This window comes from Macaca mulatta, chromosome 8 (genome assembly GCF_049350105.2).
Source record: "Macaca mulatta isolate MMU2019108-1 chromosome 8, T2T-MMU8v2.0, whole genome shotgun sequence".
NCBI classification, from domain to species: domain Eukaryota; kingdom Metazoa; phylum Chordata; class Mammalia; order Primates; family Cercopithecidae; genus Macaca; species Macaca mulatta.
This window is the reverse complement of record NC_133413.1, coordinates 155,020,702-155,043,742: the sequence shown is the minus strand read 5'-3', so window position 1 is coordinate 155,043,742 and position 23,041 is coordinate 155,020,702. Positions and strand designations below refer to the sequence as shown.

The 23,041-nt window shown below is 50.9% G+C and overlaps 1 protein-coding gene across 24 annotated transcripts in view; it reads left to right on the top strand.

The window, feature by feature from the left end:
* The window catches only part of ARHGAP39 (Rho GTPase activating protein 39), a 147,976-nt gene that overhangs the window by 59,154 nt on the left and 65,781 nt on the right, over nucleotides 1–23,041 (top strand). For 12 of the 24 annotated variants that reach the window (XR_013397560.1, XM_015146293.3, XM_077944632.1 and 9 more), the window contains one exon: nucleotides 13,745–13,905. The exons of 1 other annotated variant lie outside the window; for it this stretch is intronic. Coding sequence is in view for 14 of the 23 variants with exons in the window: in XM_015146293.3 (XP_015001779.1) it covers nucleotides 13,826–13,905 (80 nt within the window). In the remaining 9 variants the exon portion in view is untranslated. Of the gene's footprint in view, nucleotides 1–13,744; nucleotides 13,906–21,208; nucleotides 21,399–23,041 lie in introns of all 24 variants that reach the window. 11 more of the 24 variants (XM_028853136.2, XM_028853134.2, XM_077944643.1 and 8 more) reach the window with 3 other exon arrangements.

Below are 23,041 nucleotides of genomic sequence, written 5' to 3'. Positions count from 1 at the left end.
GCACACACACTCTCAGGGACACACAGGCTCACGCACACGGGCACACACGCCCTCTCTCTGGGACACAGGCCCACACACATGCTGCGTGCAGACCCTGGAGTGGGGATAGGGGACCCGCGCTTCTTGGAGCGAGAGGCCTCTGGCACCCTGGTCTATGGCGAGCGTCGCCAGCCCAGGCAGATGCTGTTTCCGCGCTTCCTCTCCCAGCAGACCCTGTCTGGAGCTGGCACAGAGCATCCTCTGTTCCAGATTCGGCGTGGGACGTTGGAAGCAAGCGCCTGTCGCCCACTCATGACCGGAACTTTCCGGCAGTGCGAGGTGGGGGCGGGAAGCCCTTGTGACGTGTCTGGGGCCTGGGCCTGTCCTCCTCCCTGTGTCCACTGTGGACCAGGCCGGGCTGTGGCCTTCCCTGCTACGGAGACCACCACAAGAGACCCTGGGGGCCCCACGTCTGGAGAACGAGGATGAGGACGGAGCACACCTGCCTCGTAGGGTTGTGGGAAGAACCAGGTGAGGCCGCTGTCACCAATGCGCACCTGTGCCCGCCACGGTGGCTGTGCGCCTGCGGTCCTGCTCACGCTGCGCCACAGGGCCTTGGGAGGAGGTAGCCAGTGCCAGGGGCTGGAGAGACCCCAGCAGGACTTGCTCCTAGGAAGCCCAGCACTGCGCCTCCCACGCAGGAACCAGGCTCCGCGTTGCGGGGAGCCCGGCCTCTTCAGGGACCGCCCTCCCAGCTGAGCAGGCAGCAGCCCCAGCAGAGGGGGAGGTGGCTGAAGCTGGCCGTGGGCCTGGGGACGGAGGGCACGCAGCTGAGGCGCGTCCTGGGGGCTCTGCCTGCCTGCTCTGTGCCCTGTCCGCGCCCACCATGACCAATGCAGGCAGCAACCCTCACCTCAGGCGGGGCTCTGGGTACAGCATTCTGGTGGACAGCCTCAGGATAGAGTCCACGGGGACCTCCAGAAGCTTCCTCTCCCACCTATTAAACTACCTATGAACACAGGCAAAGGCAAAAATTCCACATCAGTAAATTGTGAAGTGGATTCTTTTGAAAAAGCTCATGCGAGATTATTGAGCAGAAAAGAAGAGGCAGGACGTGATCATGACAGCACCAGCTCCGCCCTCTCAGGACCCCGTGTGGCCCCAGCCCTACACCAGGACCCCAGTCTGGGAGAGGGCGGGGACAGGAGGCGCTGGGCTCGGGTGGGCTTTGCCATGCAGGGAGGTGCGAGAGGTTCTTGAAAGGGTGGAACTCAGAATTTTTTGAGAAATGTTACAGTAACCACCTAATAAAACTTAAAATATTCTATTCCATTGAAATATAATTTTAGGCCAGGCATAGTGGCTCACACCTGGAATCCCAGCACTTTGGGAGGCCGAGGCGGGCGGATCACAAGGTCAGGAGACCAAGACCATCCTGGCTAGCATGGTGAAACCCTGTCTCTACTAAAAATACAAAAAATTAGCCAGGCGTGGTGGTGGGCGCCTGTAGTCCCAGCTACTCGGGAGGTTGAGGCAGGAGAATGGAGTGAACCCGGGAGGCAGAGCTTGCAGTGAGCGGAGATCCGGCCACTGCACTCCAGCCTGGGTGACAGAGTCAGACTCCATCTCAAAAAGAAAAAAGAAAAGAAAAAGAAAAGGAGAGGAAAAACAAATAGAATTTTTAAAAATCAATGCAGAAGATAAAAGCAAAACATGGAACTGTACAGAAAAGCAACCAACAAAGCCAGGTGAGAGGCCAGCTTGTGTGTGAGAAAATGTCTCAGATTCCATGATTAAAAGAACAAAAACCTCACTTTAGATCACAAAACCAGACCAGAGCGGGTGCAGCTAGCAGAGTTCACCTGCTCCTGCCCTTTTTTTTTTTTTTTTTTTTTTTGTCTTTCCAGTTTCTTATCTCCTGGGGCCAAGGCTGAGCTCTCAGCCTGAAGTCTGTTCCCAGGAGGCCCAGCCGAGCTGGGGGGTCTCCTGGTTTGTGGTGCTGGGTGCTCCAGTCTCCTGTCTCTTGCTGGTGCTGCACCGCTTGTCCCGCCTGCCAAAGCCAGTGACAGGTGAGAAGCCCTTTGAGACGTGAGGTGCCAGGCCCTCGTACCATCACCTTTATTCAGAAGGACTTCTGTTCTGAAATCACCCAGTTTTTTTGTTTTTTTTTTTTGGATGGAGTCTCACTCTGTCGTGGCCCAGGCTGGAGTGCAATGGTGCAATCTCTGCTCACTGCGACATCTGCCTCCCTAGTTCAAGTGATTCTCCCGAGTAACTGGGACTACAGGCCATGCGCCATCACGCCCAGCTAATTTTTGTATTTTTAGTAGAGACTAAAAATGTTGGCCAGGCTGGTCTCGAACTCCCGACCTCAAGTTATTCTCCTGCCTCGGCCTCCCAAAGTGCTGCGAATCCAGGCGTGAGCCACCCCGCCTGGCATTATTTTGTATTAAAATAGTGTGTGTTGATTCATTGGGCAAAATTGATTCACTGGGCTTTGAGCATATATGGTAGTGAGCAGAAGACATTTTTATTTACTGGATTTTAAACAATCATTTTGTAAAGAGGTTTGAATAATGAGAAAAATACCCTGCACCACAGGATGCCATTGGCACTCGCCCTCCTTCGTGGGACCCAGGTCCCCCTGTACCTGTCCTGCTGCCTGAGGCCACTGTGCCACCCCTGGATGCTGCCCCTGTGGCCCTTGGGCTCCCCCGCCCTCCCCACCTCCTGGCTGCTGCCCAGGGCAGCCTGGGGTGAGGCAGTGCAGTGGCACAGAGTCAGCAACAAGGGCACAGCCTCATCTCCTACCCTGGAGGTTGGCTTGGGGGGCTCAGCGTGAAGGGGGTCAAAGGAGTAGCTGAGCACCCTTTGACCAGCCGGCCTCGTAGGACACAAGCAGGCTCCGAGGAGGAGTCTGACCTCTCAGTGCCTGAGCCTCTGTTTCCTGCACTGACAAAGCCCTTCCATGGCTTTTCGCATTTCTCTCTCATAGCCACACCCATGCAGAACTGATGCACCAGCCAGGACCCTTTTGTGGGGGCCCGTCCCGGGTCACAGACCAGGTCTCTCTTTTGACCATGGACACGGGGCAGCCAGGAAGGGGCTGTGCTGCCAGGCAAGTCCATGCGTCCTGAAGGCACAGAGGCCCCTCCAGACTGCCCATTTCAGGACCTTGTCATGCAGCTGGAGTCATGGGTGACACCAGCCCGGGGCCAGGCAGTGGCTTGGCAAGCGTTGCAGCAGCCACACGGCAGTAAGAAATTCTTTTTCTGTGCATCCAGGTGGCTCCAGCCAGCACCGTCCTTTCCATGTGGGTGTGCCTGACACCCTCCTTTCCCCCTCCCAGAAAGGTGAAGAACCTCCCAAGTCCATTCCGTGGCTGGCTGATGGGCTGGGTCACAGATCTAAACCCCTCAACCTGGCCTGTCCTGGAGCGGGCGGCCTTGGTGAGCACAGCTGCTGAAGGGGCAGCAAATGCCAGTCGTGCCTGTCCTGGTCACTGGGGTCGCGTCTTTGCCCAGCCTGGCGCAGGCACTGGGCGGGGAGAATGGGGCCTTGTGTCTCCAGCTCACAGCCGAGCTTTCAGAGCATCAGACTGGGTTCATTGTTCAGAACCGGGAAAACTAAAAACAGCATTGAGAATGGAACTTGGACCTTCTGGAAATGACAGCTGAGTAAAGACTCATTTATTCTGCTTCCCTTCTTGAAACTCACTGCAGTGAACAAAGAGGATGAAAAATAGGGAACAAGATTTAATTCACAATGGGCCTAAGGAATAGCCATGGCAAAGGAGGGTGTCGGCCAGACGGGAAGCAGTGACAGCCACATCAGGTCCAGCAGGCTGGGTTTTTGTTTAACAAGAATGGATTTTTGGAGATAGTGTCGATGAGTATTTTAAAAGAATGGGGGTTGTGGCTTGGGGAAGCTGAGTATAGGCAGACATCTGGCAAGATGAGGCAGAAGGCCCACGTGCTTCACTTTTCTATAAGATCCAGATTCTCATTTTTTTTCTAATTTTTAGAAAAGGGGGCCTCACTTTGTTGCCCAGGTTAGAGCTCAGTACCACAGTCATAGCTCACTGCAGCATCGACCTTCTGGGGTCAGTGATCCTCTCACCTTAGCGTTTTTCGTAGCTGGGACCACAGACGTGCGCCCCCATGCCCAGCTAATTATTATATTTTTTGGTAGAGATGAGGTTTTGCCATCTTGCCCAGCTGGTCTCGAACTCCTGAACTCAAGCAATCCTCCTACCTTTGTCTCCCAAAGTGCTGAGATTGTAGGCATGAGCCTCTGCCCCCATGATCCAGACTCGTAAGGGGTGAAATGGGGAACGAAAGGATGGGCTGAGGATTCCTCTTAGTTTTCAGCATCATACTGATCATTATGTTCATATGAGGAAACTACCAGAGACCAGGGAAAAAGTCACCTGGAAGGATTAGAGGGAACAGTGAGTACTCAGAGCTCTCAAAACACTCAGAAGAGTGGCTGTTGCCAGCAGGCTGACTGAGAAGCCCCATAACTCACAGGGCGTGTGGTAGAGTACCCAGTCGAGAACAGTTAGCCTAGAATAAATGCTGCTCTGCTGCTGTGTGACAAATCTCAGAAGGAAGAATCAACATTTTCAGTTTCCAAGTATCTGGATCCAAAACAAAGCTCAAGAACAGTAATGGGCCGGGCGCGGTGGCTCACGCCTATAACCCCAGCACTTGGGGAGGCCAGGGTGGGCAGATCACGAGGTCAGGAGTTCAAGACCAGCCTGGCCAACATGGTTAAACCCCATCTCTACTAAAAATACAAAAATTAGCTGGATGTGGTGGTGCGCACCTGTAATGCCAGCTACTTGGGAGGCTGAGGCAGGAGAATCACTTGAACCTGGGAGGCGGATGTTGCAGTGAGCTGAGATCACACCACTGCACTCCAGCCTGGGCGACGAGCAAAACTCTGTCTCAGAAAAAAAAAGAATGGTAACAGGAACACAAAAAATATACAGCTTTCCAAGAGGTAAAATTCGTAATGTCTGGCATCCAACCAAAGAACCAAAGAAGATCAGGTATGGAAAGAAACAGGAAAGTAGAACCCAGGCTGGAGTGAAGACTCCATCCACACTGGCGTAGATGTTAGGGTTGGCAGACGGGCACTGAAGTAATTGTTATAACTGTATTCCGTGTGTTCAGAGAGCAAACATAGATGTTAGGGTTAGCAGACGGGCACTGAAGTAATTGTTTTAACTGTATTCCGTGTGTTCAGAGAGCAAACATAGATGTTAGGGTTAGCAGACGGGCACTGAAGTAATTGTTTTAACTGTATTCCGTGTGTTCAGAGAGCAAACGTAGATGTTAGGGTTGGCAGACGGGCACTAAAGTAATTGTTATAACTGTATTCCATGTGTTCAGAGAGCAAACGTAGATGTTAGGGTTGGCAGACGGGCACTAAAGTAATTGTTATAACTGTATTCCATGTGTTCAGAGAGCAACAGGAAAGACTGAACACATTAAGTAGAGACATGGAAGTATTTTAAAAGATCCAAATTAGAGTTGAAATGAAAATGTCCAAGTACCAAATACACTGGATGGGATTAATGGTAGATCAGAGATTGCAGAAGATTAGTGAACCTAAAGACGAAGCAGTAGACACTCTCCAAACTGAAACGAGGAAAAGAAAAATATTTTAAAACAAACAGGAGCATCATGGAGCTGGAGGACAACTTCCAGAGGTCTAACGATTGTGTGATTGGAGTCCCTACATGGGAAGGGAGGGACGGAAGAGTTGTTGGAGGACATGATAGCTGAAAAGCTTCCCAGTTTGATGGAAACTATAAGCCTAGATCTGACCATCTTTTCTTTCTTTTCTCTTTGTTGACCAATGGATTCATGTCACATGATCGGACCATCTTAATGACCCCAGAGCACAAGAAATGAAGAAAATCACACAAGGCACATCATCAAGTTACTCAAAACCAGTTACAAAGAGATAAATCTTAAAAGCAGCCAGAATAAAAAAAAACAACAAAAGGCCTTTGCTTATGGAAGAAACAAAGACAAAGATGCAGATGACAGCAGATTTCTCATGAGAAACAATGCAAGTGGGAAGACAATGGTGTAGTGTGTTTAGATGCTGAAAGGAAAAAAAAAAAAAACACCTGTCCACCAAGAATTCTATACCTAACTATCTTTTAAGTGACAGTGACATAAAAATGTTTTCAAACACACAATAGCTGAACTAGTTCATTACCAGCAGACCTTCACTGAAAGAAATGTTACAGATGCTTTAGGCTGAAGGAAAACAAAACCATGTGGAAATCTGGATCTATACAGAAAATTGAAGAGTACTGGAAATGGTAACTGCATGTTTAAATACATGATACTCAAATCTCTTTAAAATATAATTGTGTAAGTATAGTAATTATGTAGCAGAGAGAGGAATTTATAACATATACAGAAATAAAATATTTGACAAAAATGGCAAAAATAAAAGGCCAGAAGAGAAGAAAATGGTAAATGCATATATTTGAAGTGGTAGAACAGCACTTGAAGGCAGAGTATGGCAAATTAAATATGCATGTTATAAACCCAGAAGCATTTACTAAAATAGCAAAGCAACAAATTACAGCTGATAAGTGAACAGTGGAGATAAAGTTGACCCACGTAAAATACTTAATCCAAAGAGGGCAGAAAGGAGGAAAAGAGGAAAAAAGAACAGAACAGGTAACACAGCAAGATGGTCGGATTGCACAAAAAAGCAATACCCACATATATACTGGCTAAAATAAACTGCTTTTTTTTTCTTTTTTTTTCTTTCTTTTTTTTTTTTTGAGACAGGATCTCACTCTTTTGCCCTGGCTGGAGTGCAGTGGCGCAGTCATGGCTCACTGCAACTTTGACCTCTTGGGTTCAAGGAATCCTCTGGCCTCATCCTCCTTTTTTTTTTTTTAGATGGAGTTTTACTCTTGTCGCCCAGGCTGGAGTACAATGATGCAATTTCGGCCTACTGCAACCTCTGCCTCCCAGGTTCAGGTGATTCTCCTGCCTCATCTTCCTGAGTAGCTGGGACTACAGGTGCACCCCATCATGCTTGGCTAATTTTTTTTTAGAGACAGGGTCTCACTATGTTGCCCAGGCTGGTCTTGAACTCCTGGCCTCAAGGGATCCTCCTGCTTCAGCCTCCCAAAGTGCTGGGATTGTAGGCATGAGCTACTGTGCCTTGCCACCCTCTTTAAATTTAAAGAAATAAATAGGCTATAAGTAAAAGAAGGATAAACGTTACACAATTCTAACTCTGATGTAAAGCAATCTGGAGTTGCTATAATATCAAATGTACTGATTTCAGAGCAAAGGAAACTACCAGGATAAAGATACTTCATGATCAAGGAGTTCATTCATCAAGAAGACACCGTAAATGTGTGCGCCTAATAACAGAGCCATAAAATACATGAAGCAGAAACTGATAGTGCAGAGAGAAATAGACACATCCACAGTTGTCGCTGGGACCCTCGTGACCTGTTTCTCAGTGATGGATAGAACAAATAGACCAGAAATCAGTGTCAGCACCATCAAGCAGCCGGATCGATTGGCTTTATACAGCATCTCACCCGGCAGTACGTTCTTTTCCAGTGCGCACGGGACATTTACCAGGATAGACCATTTTAGGGGGCCATAAAAAGTGTTAATAGGCTGGGCGCGGTGGCTCACGCCTGTAATCCCTGCACTTTGGGAGGCCGAGGCGGGCGGATCACGAGGTCAGGAGATCGAGACCATCCTGGCTAACACGGTGAAACCCCGTCTCTACTAAAATACAAAAAAAATTAGCCGGGCACGGTGGCGGGCGCCTGTAGTCCCAGCTACTCGGGAGGCTGAGGCAGGAGAATGGCGCGAACCCGGGAGGCAGAGCTTGCAGTGAGCCGAGATGGTGCCACTGCACTCCAGCCTGGGCGACAGAGTAAAGACTCCGCCTCAAAAAAAAAAAAAAAAAAAGTGTTAATAAACGTTAACAAATTCAAATCATATAAATTATGTTTTCTGAGAAAAATATAATTAGAAACCAGTAGACTGGGCGCGGTGGCTCACACGTGGATTCCCAGCACTTTGGGAGGCCGAGGCAGGCGGATCACGATGTCAGGAGATCAAGACTGTCCTGGCTAACACGGTGAAACCCTGTCTCTACTAAAAATACAAAAAATTAGTGGGGACATGGTGGCGGGCGCCTGTAGTCTCAGCTACTCGGGAGGCTGAGGCAGGAGAATGGCGGGAACCAGGGAGGCGGAGATTGCGGTGAGCCAAGATTGCGCCACTGCACTCCAGCCTGGGCGACAGAGCGAGACTCTGTCTCAAAAAAAAAAAAAAAACAACAAAGAAACCAATAAAAAATATCTGGAAGATGATTAGTTACTGAGTATATGTTCCATTAGTCAAAAAAGGAAAACAAAAGAGAGGTTAGAAAGCTTTCTGAGGCTGGGCGCGGTGGCTCACACCTGTAATCCCAGGATGTACAAATCATTAACTCTGCTTCTACCTTAGGAAATTAGAAAAAGGAAAGCAAATTAAGTCTAAAGGATGCAAAAGAAAGGAAACAAAGATCAAACTGGAAATTAATGAAAACAGAAAAATAGAAAAACACCTATTAAGCTGTCTTTTTGAGGCAATCAGTAAAATCAATAAGCTTCTAGCCAGAAAAGAGTGAAAAAAAAAAAACAAAACATTTTTTGTATCAATATCAAAAATGAAAGACGTGGCATCACTACAGGGTCTGTTGCTCTTAAGAGAATGTAAAGAAATAGTATGGTATAATAACTTATGCCAGCAAATGTGATTAATTTTATATGAAATGGGCAAGTTCCTTGAAAGACAAACCATTCATACTCACATAAGAAGTTTTTAGAACCTGCTGAGCTCTGTATCTATTAAATAGATTTGATGTGTAATTGAAAACCTTCCCACAAAGAAACTACATGCCCATCTGGCTTCACTGGAGTCTCTGCCACACATTGAAGGAAGAAATAATAGCAAGTCTATATAAAATCTCCCAGGAATTTGAGAGGAAGGAATACTTCTGATTTTGTTATGTTGGTATTACTCTGATAGCAAAACCAAAGATGTTACAAGAAGAAAATAGATGCAAAAATGAATATGAATATAGATGTAAAAATTCTTAACAAAATTTTAGCAAATCCCATTTGAGAGTATATAAAAAGGACAATATGGCCGGGTGCGGTGGCTCACGCCTGTAATCCCAGCACTTTGGGAGGCCAAGGCAGCAGATCACAAGTCCAGGAATTCAGAACCAGCCTGGCCAACACAATGAAACCCCGTCTCTACTAAAAAGACAAAAAAGTTAGCTGGATGTGGGCGCGGGCACCTGTAATCCCACCTACTTAGGAGACTGAGGCAGGAGAATTCGCTTGAACCTGGGAGGTGGAGGTTGCAGTCAGCCAAGATCGCGCCACTGCCCTCCAGCTTGGACAACAGAGTAAGACTCCATCTCAAAAAAAAAAAAAAAAAAAAAAAAGGACAATCCATCATGACCAATTGGCATTTATACAAGGAATATGTAATTGGTTTAAGAATAGAAAATTGATGGAATCCAGCTATTATCAAACTAAAGAGAAACCATGTGATCATTTCAATAGATATAGTAAAAGTATTTTACAAAATCCAACATCCATTCCTGATTTAAAAAATAACTTGGCAAACTAAGAGTACAAAGGAACTTCCCTGACCTTACAAAAGACATCATGAAAAAGTTACAGTCGGCCGGGCACGGTGGCTCAAGCCTGTAATCCCAGCACTTTGGGAGGCCGAGACGGGCGGATCACGAGGTCGGGAGATCGAGACCATCCTGGCTAACACAGTGAAACCCCGTCTCTACTAAAAAATACAAAAAACTAGCCGGGCGAGGTGGTGGCGCCTGTAGTCCCAGCTACTCGGGAGGCTGAGGCAGGAGAATGGCGTAAACCCGGGAGGCGGAGCTTGCAGTGAGCTGAGATCCGGCCACTGCACCCCAGCCTGGGCCACAGAGCGAGACTCCGTCTCAAAAAAAAAAAAAAAGAAAAAGAAAAAGTTACAGCCAACATCATACTTAATGGTAAAAGACTGGATGCTTTCCCTAAGATGAGGAGGAAGGCACACATGTTCACTCTTACTGGGTTCAGTGATACTACTGCAGGTTCTTCCCAGTATAATTATGCAAGAAAAATAAATAAAAGGATCTAGTTTAGAAAGGAAGAAGTAAAACTTTTTGTTCACTGTTGACATGATCACCTCTGCAGAAAACCTAATAAATCTGGGAAAAAAGCAATTATAATGAATAAGTGAGTTTATCAAGGTTGCAAGATCAAACTGTAAAAACAACATTTTTTTCTGCATTAGCAACAAAAAATTGGAAATTATATTTTGTTAGTATCATAAATATGAAATGCTTAGGGTGACACTTAACTAATATGTGCAAGATTTGTACACTAAAAACTACAAAACGTTGCTGAAAAGAAAGTAGACCCAACTAGATGGGTATATTTTGCTCACAAATCAGAAGATGTAATGTAGTTAGGATGTTAGTTTTCCTCATACTCATCCATAGATTCAACACAACTGCAGTCAAAATCCCAGCAGGCTATTTTGTAGAAATTGAGAAGCTGATTCTGAAATTCATATCGAAATGCAAAGGACCTGGAATAATTAATTCATTTCAAAAATGAAAAGCAGAGTTTGGGGACTCACAGTACCTGATTGCAGACCTGGTGCGTTTGGGGTCACTGTGGCGTGGGGTCCCAGATGGGAGGAAGCTTCCTGAGAGGTAGTGCCTAGTTGAGCCTGAGAGGACGAGGAGGTCGGCGAGCTTGTTGGAACCCGTGGTGGAAGGATGGGCTGTGGCGTGGGGTCCCAGATGGGAGGAAGCTGCCTGAGAGGTAGTGCCTAGTTGAGCCTGAGAGGACGAGGAGGTCGGTGAGCTTGTTGGAACCCGTGGTGGAAGGATGGGCTGTGGCGTGGGGTCCCAGATGGGAGGAAGCTTCCTGAGAGGTAGTGCCTAGTTGAGCCTGAGAGGACGAGGAGGTCGGTGAGCTTGTTGGAACCCGTGGTGGAAGGATGGGCTGAGGATGGAGAGCAGGTGCACAGGGGAAGGGGTTGGTCAGGGTTGCTCTCAGGCTGTCATGGATGCTTTTTAGCTTTTCAGAACTTCACTGATGCTGCTGTTTTACTTTTCAAAAAGATCGAAGCTGTACAAGTAGGTCACCTGTTTCCTCTTAAACAAGAAATTAAAAATACTTAAGTTTTGTTTCTTTTTATTTTTCTTTTTTCTTTTTTCTTTTTTTTTTCTTTTTTGGAACAGAGTCTTGCTCTGTCACCCAGGCTGTAGTGCAGTGGCGTGATCCCGGCTCACCGCAACCTCAGCCTCCTGGGTTCAAGTGATTCTCCTGCCTCAGCCTCTCGAGTAGCTGGGATTACAGGCGCGTGCTGCCGCACCTGGCTAATTTTTGTACTTTTAGTAGAGATGGGGTTTCGCTGTGTTGGCCAGGCTGGTCTCGAACCCCTGACCTCGAATGATCCGCCCGCCTCGGCCTCCCAAAGTGCTGGGATTATAGGCGTGAGCCACTGCGCCTGGCCAGAGTTTCATTTTTAAAAATAGCATTCCTAGCAGTCCCAAGCATTAAAATAAATAGTTGTGTGGAGATTTAAGTGGCGGAAAGAGCGTTTCCTCTAAGGAGGTGGTTCCCCCGCTTGTGAGTGGAGTGAGTGTGGGTTAGGTTTGTGGCCCCACAGTCTGTCTGGGACTTGAAGAAAGTTTCCGATTGGCCTGCAGTGTCTCTTCCTGCTGGGCCCCGTCACTGGCTGTGCTTGAGTCTTTTTTATTTCCCCTTGAGTTAGCACAGTTAGTATCTATGGAATGGCCTCTCCTCGGGGAAGGGGGCTGCCGTGTACTGATACCAGCTGGGGCATCAGGGAGCAAGGAGACAGGTGCCCACCACAGCAGTGCCCACTGTGGTTCTGCAGACTGTCGGAGAGTGGTGGTGCACGTGTGAGGCCCTGTGGCTTCTATGAGCCAGTGCTGCAGGCAAAGTGGCACCAAGGCTAGGAGCAGCCGTGTAGCCGTTTGTCCCTCCCCGTCACCACCCGGGCCAGAGGCCATTGGTTCTGATTTCTAACAACAGAGGCTGCTTTTGCCTAACCTTGAACCTCATGAAAGGAAACTGTACTCTGTGCATTCAGTTGTGTCTGGCCTTTTTTTTTTTTTTTTTTTTTTTTTTGAGACAGGGTCTCGCTCTGTCGCCCAGGCCGGAGTGCAGTGGCACGATCCTCCCTCCTCCTCTGCCCGCGTGGCTGGGACCATAGACATGCTCCACCACACTCGGCTGATTTCCTTCCTTACTGGTAGGGTGTGGCTCTTTGTCAGATTACACACACATTACACATGTTCTGTGTAGCAAATACATCCCACTTAGGATGTGCTTTTTGTTTTTTCTTAATAGTTTCTTGATAAACAGAGGTTCTTAATTTTACTATAGTCCAATTTGTTGATTTTTCTTTTGTGCATTGTTTTTTGTGTGTGTCCAATTAAGGTATCTGTGCCTACTATAAGGCCACAAAGATTTTCTCCTACATTTCTTTCCAAAAGCTTTATTATTTTACTTTTAACATTTAGGCCTACGGTGCATCTAGAATTAAGTTTTACGTACGGGATTGGATGAGGTAAAGGTCCAAGGTTAATTTTTTTCACACTTGACCCTTGAATAACTCAGGGTTTGGGGCGCTGACCCCCACCAGGTGGTCAAAAACCCATGTCTTACTTGCCGCCGCTGCCGCCACCACCACCTCCTCCTCCTCCTCCTCCTCCTCCTCCTCCTCCTCCTCCTCCTCCTCCTCCTGTTAACTACAAACAGCCTGCTGTTGATGAGAAGCCTTCGGATAACAACAGTCAATTCGCATGCATTTTGTATGCTATTGTAACATCTACTCTACTTTTCCTATAAAGTCAGACAAGAAAATGGTAGTAAGAAAATAATAAAGAAGAGAAAATAGATTTACTGTCATTACGTGGAAGTGCTAAAGATCTTCATCGTCGTCACCTTCACGTTGAGTAGGGTGAGGAGAAGGAGGAGGAAGGGGGTTGGTTGTGCTGTCTCAGGGGAGGCAGAGGAGGAAGAAAATCCGCATATAGGTGACCCTCCTAGCTCAGACCTGTGGTTTTCAACAATGGACTGTATACCTGGTGAATACAGCACTGTTCTCAGAATTCAGGTGATCCGTGTGAACATGGATTGCTCCTGAGCGCCCTTGTGCTATGGCTGTGCACGCTGTATGCGTGTGGTCCTGCGTCCTTCCCCAGTGACTGCCGGCAAGTGTCGCCTGTGTGGACAGCTGGGGACACTGAGTCTCAGATGTGGGGCTGAGAGTGAGGGCGGAGCAGGTGCTTGTCCTCATGTTCACCCTCCTCCCAGTCCTCAAGTCCTGTGGTCCCACGGTCCTGCGATGCTTGGCTTGTGCCTGCCCCGGCCCAGCGGGGAGTGGGGGTGGTGTCTCAGGCTGACATGGGCTGGATCCTGGCTTGTGGGCACAGTCTCCCTGCTGTGTGGGAGACTGGCCAGGCTTCGCTGCAATGCAGGGCCAGACATCAAGAGCACTGAGGAGTGGGGTTGGCTGCCCGGGGACGGCTCACGGGTGCTGTGGAGTCCATCTTCATTCTGTCCAGCCACTCTGTGGCGACGGGCTCAGCTGGGTGGTTGGTGTGGTGAGGCATTTTCCAAATCAGCACTGTTGCTTCTCCCCTCTTGCAGTGCAGCACCTTCCCGTCTGATGCTGGGGTTGTCCCGATGATGCCCTGACGTCTGTCCACTTTGGCGAGGAAGCAGACAGCGATGTCCCAGACGCAGGACTACGAGTGCAGGAGCCATAATGTCGACCTGCCGGAGTCAAGGATTCCAGGGTCGAGCACTCGGTAAGGAGCCGACCGACCTACGGAGCTACCCGGGCCTCAGGAGTGGGTAGAACTGCTTTCTTCCTTTAGAGAAAGCAGCGTGCGTGCAGGATTCTCCGTGGGGTCGCTGGCTCTTCCCAAGGCCGGGGCGGCCGATGCCACATGTGCACAGCACTGCCCTCAGGGCTCTGGCCTGCAAGCCTGCACATGCGGGTCGCCATGACTCGTTTTTATCTTTCTAATTTTTGACTTTCTTATTTATTTATTTTTTTAGGAGACAGGGTCTCACTCTGTTGTCCGGGCTGGAGTGCAGTGGCGCAATCATAGCTCACTGCAGCCTTGAATTCCTGGGCTAAAGCAGTTCTCCTACCTCAGCCTCCCGAGTAGCTGGGACTGCAGGCACGCACTGCCACGTCTAGCTGATTTTCAATTTTTTGTAAAGATGAGGTCTGTTGCTCAGGCTTATCTTAAACTCCTGGGCTCAAGTGATCCTTTTGGGAGGTCGAGGCCTCCCAAAGTGCTAGGATCACAGATGTGAGCCGCTGTTCAGCCCTGATTTCTAGGCTTTTATTTGGAAATAATTTCATGCTTCCAGAAAAGTCATGAGAATAAGAACAGCCCCATGAGCACTCGAGGCCCAGAGACCTGTGGCTGTCATCGCTCCTGTCACCTCTGAATGTTTCTGGGGGTCGCGATGTGAGAGCATGCGCTCCCTCAGGACGTCTTCCAGGTAGCCCAGGACACTTCTTACCACAAGTAAATCTCACCCTGTCCCATCTCAGCCAGTGTCCCGTGCCTCCAGGTCGGCTCTGCCCCTGACTGCCTCTTTCTCCTTAGCCTTTTTTAATCTGGAAGAATTTCACAGCTTTTCTCTGTCTTTGTCACAATGAATTTTTTTTTTTTTTTTTTTTTTTGAGGTGGAGTTGTCCAGGCTGGAGTGCAGTGGCACGATCTCAGCTCACTGCAAGCTCCACCTCCCGGGTTCACGCCATTCTCCTGCCTCAGCCTCCCGAGTAGCTGGGACTGCAGGCGCCCACCACCATGCCTGGCTAATTTTTTTGCATTTTTAGGAGAGACGGGGTTTCACCGTGTTTGCCAGGATGGTCTCGATCTCCTGACCTCGTGATCCACCCGCCTTGGCCTCCCAGAGTGCTGGGATTACAGGCGTGAGCCACCATGCCCAGCCCACATTGATATTTTTAAGGTAATAGTCACCCTATTTAAAACAGATGATCCCGGCCAGGCACGGTGGCTCAAGCCTGTAATCCCAGCACTTTGGGAGGCTGAGACGGGCGGATCACGAGGTCAGGAGATTGAGACCATCCTGGCTAACGCGGTGAAACCCCGTCTCTGCTAAAAATACAAAAAACTAGCCGGGCGAGGTGGCGGGCACCTGTAGTCCCAGCTACTCGGGAGGCTGAGGCAGGAGAATGGCGTAGACCTGGGAGGCGGAGCTTGCAGTGAGCTGAGATCCGGCCACTGCACTCCAGCCTGGGCGACAGAGCGAGACTCCGTCTCAAAAAAAAAAAAAAAAAAAAAACAGATGATCCCAGCCTGGGCAACCTAATGAGACCCCATCTCTACAAAAAATACAAAAATTAGGCTGGCATGGTGGCAGATGCCTATGGTCTCAGCTACTCGGGAGGCTGAGGTGAGGAGATCCCTTGAGCCCGAGAGGTTGAGGCTGCAGTGAGCTGAGATCACATCACTGCACTCTGGCCTGAGCAACAAAGTGAGACCCCTGTGTCACAGTAAAGTAAAATAGAGTTCTTTGGTTTGGGTTTGTCTGACAGTTTTTCAGGAGGATGCCACACGGGTGGTGTTGGGTCCTCCCAGGCCCCACATCTGCAGACACTGATGTCCAGCTGTCCCTCACCTGGCAACATGACCTCTGACCCTGACAGAGGCCTCGCCCACTCCCCCAGAGTTGCAGCTGCTGCCTCCCGACCACCTGAGGGCGCTCTGAGCCCGGCTCCGTGTCTAGTGCTTTGTGCCTCCCTGTGTGGTTGGTCTTTCCGGGACTCTGCACCTTCCACACTCCATCTGCACTCGGCCTTGACATGAGCAGGAGTCCTGCTGTCTCCTTGTTCGTTCGTTCGTTGGTTCTTCATTCATTTGTTCGCTGATGTGGGCTGATTTCCGTTGGGTTTTTTCGGGGCTTTTGTTGCTCTTGCTCTTCACTGCCTTGGTGCCCAGAGACGTCCCTGAGCGTCTCGCCGGCTCCTGCGTCCCTGACGGCCTCATTCCTCCGAGTGCTTCCTCCTGGCACAGCTGCCCTGCTCAGCCCTGGAATTAGCTATTTGTCTAGGGAGTGCTGGTTCCTTTCAGGAAATACTGGTCTTAGAGAACAAGGTCTGGGTTCTTAGAACATCCAGAGCTACTGGAGTGTGTTTGGTTTTTGGCCTCTGTTTTTTTTTTTTTTTTGATGGAGTCTTGCTCTGTCGCCCAGGCTGGAGTGCAGTGCCGTGATCTCAGCTCACTGGAAGCTCTGCTTCCCGGGTTGAAACATTTCTCCTGCCTTAGCCTCCTGAGTAGCTGGGATTACAGGCTCCTGCCACCACGCCCGGCTAATTTTTTGTATTTTTAGTAGAGATGGGGTTTCACCATGTTGGTAAGGCTGGTCTTGAACTCCTGACCTCGTGATCTGCCCGCCTCAGCCTCCCAAAGTGCTCGGATTACAGGCATGAGCTTTTTGGCCTCTTAAGCACATAGAACTAGAAAATTACACAGGAGTATGCACATGTACACACACAGGTACCCAAACACACTCGCCTCCACGCGCACACATACATACACAGGTTCATGAGCGTGCACTCACGCCTCCACACATGCAGGTACACGAGCGCACACGCACGCCTCCATGCACACACACAGAGGTACATGAGGACGCACACATTCCTCTATGCACACGCAGGTAGGTACATGAGTGCACACACACGCCTCCACACACACGCAGGTAGGTACATGAGCTCACATGCATGCCTCCACGCACATGCACATAGGTACACAAGTGCGTGCACGCCTCCACGCACACACACATGCAGGTAGTTACATGAGCTCGCACACATGCCTCCACGCACACGCACATAAGTACACGAGCACACACACACGCCTCTCGCACATGCACATAGGTACACAAGCACACATGCATGCCTCTATGTACCTGCAGGTAGGTACATGAGTGTGCACACACGCCTACACAGGTAGTTACAGGACCTCACACGCATGCCTCCATGCACACGCACATAAGTACACAAGCACGCGCACATGCCTCCACGCACACGCACATAGGTAGACAATCACGCACACATGCCTCCACACACACGCACATGCAGGTAGGTACACGAGCGCACACGCACACCTCCATGCACACACACGCAGGTAAGTACATGAGCTCGCACGGACGCCTCCACACACACACAGGTAGGTACACAAGCATACATGCTTCCATGCACACAGGTACAGGAGCACGCATACATACCACGGACATGCAGATAGGTACAGGAGCTTGCATGCATGCCTCCACACACGCACATAGGTACACGAGCGCACACACGCGTCCACGCACATGCAGGTAGGTACATGAGCTTACATGCATGCCTCCACGCACACACATGCAGGTAGGTACACGAGCATGCACGCACGCCCCCATGCACACACACACAGGTACAGGAGCACACATGCACCTCCACGCACACGCAGGTAGGTACATGAGCTTGCACGCACGCCTCCACGCACAAGCACATAGGTACACGAGTGCACACGCACGCCTCCACACACGCAGGTAGGTACATGAGCTCGCATGCACGCCTCCATGCACAGGCACACTCAGGTACACGAGCGTGCATGCATGCCTCCACACATACATGTACAGGAGCGTGCACACACACCACGCAGACACACACACAGGTACACGAGCTCGCACACACGCCTCCACGCACACGGATACACGAGCATGCATGCACGCCTCCACTCACACGCAGGTAGGTACGTGAGCTTGCATGCACACCTCCACGCACACACACGCAGGTAGGTACACGAACGTGCATTCACGCCTCCACGCACATGCACACAGGTACAGGAGCGTATACGCACCTCCATGCACAAGCAGGTAGGTACATGAGCTTGCATGCAAGCCTCCACGCACACATGCATAGGTACACAAGTGCACATGCAGGCCTCCACACACACGCAGGTAGGTACATGAGCTCACATGCACACCTCCCTGCACAGGCACACTCAGGTACACGAGCGTGCATGCATGCCTCCATGCACACAGGTACAGGAGCGCGCACACACACCTCCACGTACACGCACATGCAGGTAGGTACACGAGCGCACACGCACACCTCCACGCACACGCAGGTAGGTACATGAGCTCGCATCCATGCCTACATGCACACAGGTACAGGAGCGCGCACACACACCTCCATGCACACGCACACGCAGGTAGGTACACGAGCTCACACACACGCCTCCACACACACAGGTACACGAGCGTGCATGCACGCCTCCACTCACGCGCAGGTAGGTACTTGAGCTTGCACACACATCTCCACGCACACGCACACAGGTACACGAGCATGCATGCATGCCTCCACACACACACACAGGTAGTTACATGAGTTTGCACACACACCTCCATGCACATGCACACAGGTATACAAGTGTGCACGCACGCCTCCACACACACGCACGCCTCCATGCACACGCGTCCTAGAATTGCTGAGCACGCACGGCACTCCAGTCCCGTCCCTCCCACAGAGAGTTGCTCTGTGGTCTCCTCTTCCGTCACATCTCCTCTTCCCTGGCTCCCAAGAACACCAGTGCGTTTACTCACTTGCTCATCTGATAATTCGTCTAAAATTGGTTCAGAATTGCTTCACCCATTCCACTACAAAAATACATGCACTAAAAAAAGTCAGGGTTCATTTGCATTCCCTCACGTGCGCATGTCTCCCAGGAATGCGACACTGGCTCATCCTGTGTTCCTAAGTTGTTTGGATTGGCTCTTTCTCTTTTCTTCATTGTGGTTCTGGCATCCGTTGGTTCATTACTTTCAGCTAGAGATTTTTTTGTCTCCCTTTTCATTCTTCCTGATACACTTTTGTATTTTAAATATATAGACCATTCGCACCCTCCCAAAGCCCCAACCGTTCGCAGGCACATTCAGCCAGGCCTCTTCCCCACGTCCTTTCTGCACCCGCCTACTTGCTGCAGGCTGAAACTTGTCTTGTTTTCTGTTTATCTCCTGGGTTTCTGTTGTGAAGAATAAACAGATGTTGGTATGTTTTCTTATTTCCCCTTCATCCTTACACAAATGGTATCATGATTTATGCGTTCTTTGCACAATTTGCTTTTTCCACTTAAAGCATCCCCTAGACACCACTGCCTCCCAGACCATCGAGATTGTCCTCCTCCTTTTTCGAAGCTTTCTGGGCCTCTGTTGTGTGCCCCAGTCTTGTGTTGGCCATGTGGGTAATTTCGAATATTCTGCACTTATGAGGAATGCTGCTGTCTGCTTGTGTCATTCTGAGTTTTGGGAGGTGCATCTGCAGGTGAATTTCTGACGAGGGACTGTTGGGTCCAAGGATACCTTTGGATTGCTGTCCTTTGGGCGTCTGTGAGCAGCACCGGCCCCTGGCCATCGGGGCGTCAACTGCTGCCTGCTGTCAGATGCGTGGGTGGGTGCCTGGGGTCAAATGCACGGGCTGGTGCCTGCGGTCAGGTGCGTAGGTGGGTGCCTGGGGTCTCCGTGCAGCCTGGGCTTTGGGGCTCTGATGATCGCCAAAGTGGCTGCTCTCCAAATGTCTGTGTTCACCTTGTGAACTGCACGCTCTTACCTTTTGCTCTTTATAGTATTTTTATCTTTTCATGCTCAAATTTGTGTATTAAAGACATGAGTTCTTTGTCTGTAATTTATATTGTTAATGTTCCACTCAATGTGTCTAAAAAGCCAAAACCGGTTTTATTTGTAGTGGCTTTTGCACGTAAAAGGTTTTGAAGTTTTGTGCAGTCAGGTTGGCTGTCCTTTCTTCAGTGCCTGTGTGTTTTTAGTGACCTCCATCCAGGTGACTGACAAAAGAGCATGCTGCGTTTGCTCAGGGGCTGGCACACTTTTGTTTTTGCTTTTGGGTCTCAGATCCACTTAGAGTTGGTTCTTGTGTGTGGTGTGAGGTGTGGTCTGACCTGTTTGTTTTCCACGTGCATCCGGCTGTCCCCACGCCATTTGTTTGAGGCTGAGGCTGCCTGTGCTCTGTGAGGGGCACCGTGCCTTCTCTCATGCCCCAGGCTCTGTAAGGAGCTGGGGCTGCTTCTGCCTGTCTGTCTGGTCCTGCTGGCCTCCGGTCCTGTGCCCAGTCACACCTTCCTCATCCCTGTGCCCAGCCACACCTACCTCACCGAGGGTCTCTTCGGCTCCTTCGCAGGCTCCCATGAGTGGGGCTCAAGTGTCCTCATGTGGCGCCTTGGTAACCCTCCACTGACACTCACGGCTGGGTTCCGAGTTCCCCTGTACGCACAACGCTGAGAGGGCCCCGCAGGTGTCCAGACTTCGAGGCCGTGCCGGGCGCCCTCTGGACTTCCCTGGGCTGCTCCTTCCCCACCATGGAGCTCCTGCTCTGTCCAGACTCTCCTTCCCCGCTGGCGAGTGGGTCTCTGTGGCTGCCTGCCTGGTGGGTTTGAGCATCTCTGTGTGTTCTTAGCCCTCAGGTTTCTGCCTCTGGGAATCTCCTCCGGCGTTTTCTTCCGTTTAATAATCTTTCTTAGCCTTTGTGGTGTGGATGCGTCCCTGTCTGTTCCAGGTACGGTTGCGTGTTGACTGCGAGCCTGGATTACAGTCTCCGTCTGTGCTCACGCCTTCATGTCAGTGCTGGTGGCTTTTGATGAGCCAATGTTTTGAACTCCAGCGTTCTCTGTCCACCTGCCTTTTCCCTGTGGTTTTGTGTCTTACTCAAGAAGCCCTTTCCTAACAGCTCCTGAAACTCTTCATGTATTTCTTCTAAAAGTCTTAAGGTTTTGCCTTTCCCATTTGATCAGACCACTTTTCATATCAACCCAAGTCAGCAATCCCGGCCCCGTGGTTAGAGTCTTGCCTCCCTGATCCTCTGTTCCCCCCGCCCCCTGCCCCTGTCCTCAAGGGCATCACGTAGATCTGCGAGGGGCTGCGAGGGGCTCTGTGTCCACGCCTCTGTGCTAGGGCTCCAGCCTGGGCACGTGGCTTCCTCGGCTTCCTGGCAGCTCACATCTGTGTCCTGAGTTCCCTCCCCAGCTGCAGTCCTTTGATTCAAAGATGCCTCCGCCCTCCCTCCATGTGCTCTTCTAGATGGAGACAGGACCAGTCGGCCCCACCCAGAGAAGACGTCATGCTGGGCTTTGGACTGGAGGCGTAGGGCCATGTGGCTGCTGGTGGGGAGTGTCCTGGCATTTGATGAAGTGGTTGCTGCGTCGGGCAGAGCTGCCTCCCCTCGTCCTCACGGAGCAAATGCGTCTCCTGCTGGATTCACCGTGCAGTTGTGAGCCTTCATTACAGCCCTAAGGCCGTTAGGGCTCCCGTGCCCTCCTCCCAGGCTCTGCCTCAGCCAGGGCCCTCCTCGTCTTCTTGGGCACAAGTGAACCAGGGATATCAAGGCCCAGAGGGAGTTTCCGCGGCTCTTCCCTCACCACGTCTGGTGTGAGAAGCCATGGCCTCTGCTGTTGGGACTCTGTCTCATGGTAGCAGACCTGCCTTGCACTCCTGGTGGCCTCAGGACAGCACAATGTGCCTGGACACATGCCCTGGGCCTCGAGAGAGAGTCAGGAAGGTGGGGCTGGCAGGCAGAGCCTGTGCCCCCCTGTGTTAGGGGTGTGGTGCCCGTGCGGGTCTGGAGGACGGTCTAACGTGGTGGCCACTCCTGCAGCATGTGCCCGGTCCTGCGGCACTAGTGGGTCCTCTGTCTGTGTGCCGTTTCTCGTCTTTGCCGAGGACCGTCTCTCAGCAGTGCACACTGCCCGGGGCCTGCAGCCCTGGATGCTTGCCTGGTAAAGAGCAGAGCCTGGCTGTGTGCAGGAGGCCCAAGAGGCCACGCCTCCCCTACGTGCTCACCTTTACAGGGCTTCCCCTGTCCCGCACAGCACCCTCTCCGTGGGACGCTCATGGCCAGTCTGGATTCAACCCACGAGTGAATGCCCTTCAGTGCTAGGCCTTGATTTAGGAGACCAGGAGGGAGTGGAAGGGCTTAACCTTTGAGTCACTTGTCAGGAACAAAGTCTTGAGGCCAGACAGGAGCAGTGGTGGAGCACTGAGGGGTGGTGGACGGTGCTGGGGTGGCGAGGACTCAGCCGTCCCCCTCTGCCGTCAGGGCCCTTTGGGTTCTGGTCACGTGGGTTTGCTGCTGGGCCACTGTCTCCTTTGTCTGTCGTGTGCAGTTGTGAGCAGCCTATTGGGTGAGGAGGGGATTTGGTGTCTACTGCTTGGTCTGGGTGTCCTCTGTGGGGTGTCTGTGGTGATTGGTCTGGGGCTGGCCACACCTGCTGCCTGGCAGAGCGATAAGGATAGAGAGAGAGGCAGCGTGGCAAAGAGGACGCCATCTGGGAACAAAAAGCAGATCAGGGAGGGGTGATGGGAAGACAGCGGTGAGGTGGGAGGGACACCAGGCGCCCCTGGCAGAGGCTGCACAGCCGGGAGCTGTGCTGGGGGCTGCATGCCTTAGGGAGTGGTCCCACTGGGCCCACCAAGAGGGTCTGCTTGGGGCCAGCTGTGGCGGCTGGAGGCTCAGCATCGCCGTGGCCATCGTGGACCCTGGTGGCCCTGTTCAGCCTCCGCACCCTCCACATGTTCCCAGACACCTGCTTGCCTCTCGGGACCTCTTGGCTGAAGGCAGCCTGACGGGGCCTTCCCAGTGAGAGCCCAGCCCAGCTGCCGCTCACCTGCCAGATTCCCTTTTTTTTCAGGATTGAAATATAGTTCATATGCCACAAAGCTCACCCTCTAAGGTGCACAATCCAGTGGCTCTTAGAGCAGTCAGAGTTGTGCACCTGCTGCCACCATCCGCCTCCCACAGAGAAGCCCCACTCCCAGCAGCAGCCCTCCCCAACCCCAGGCACTGTGGGCCGGCTTTGTGTCCTGTGGGATTCACCTACTCCAGACAATTTAAATACGTGGAATCATGCAAGTGGT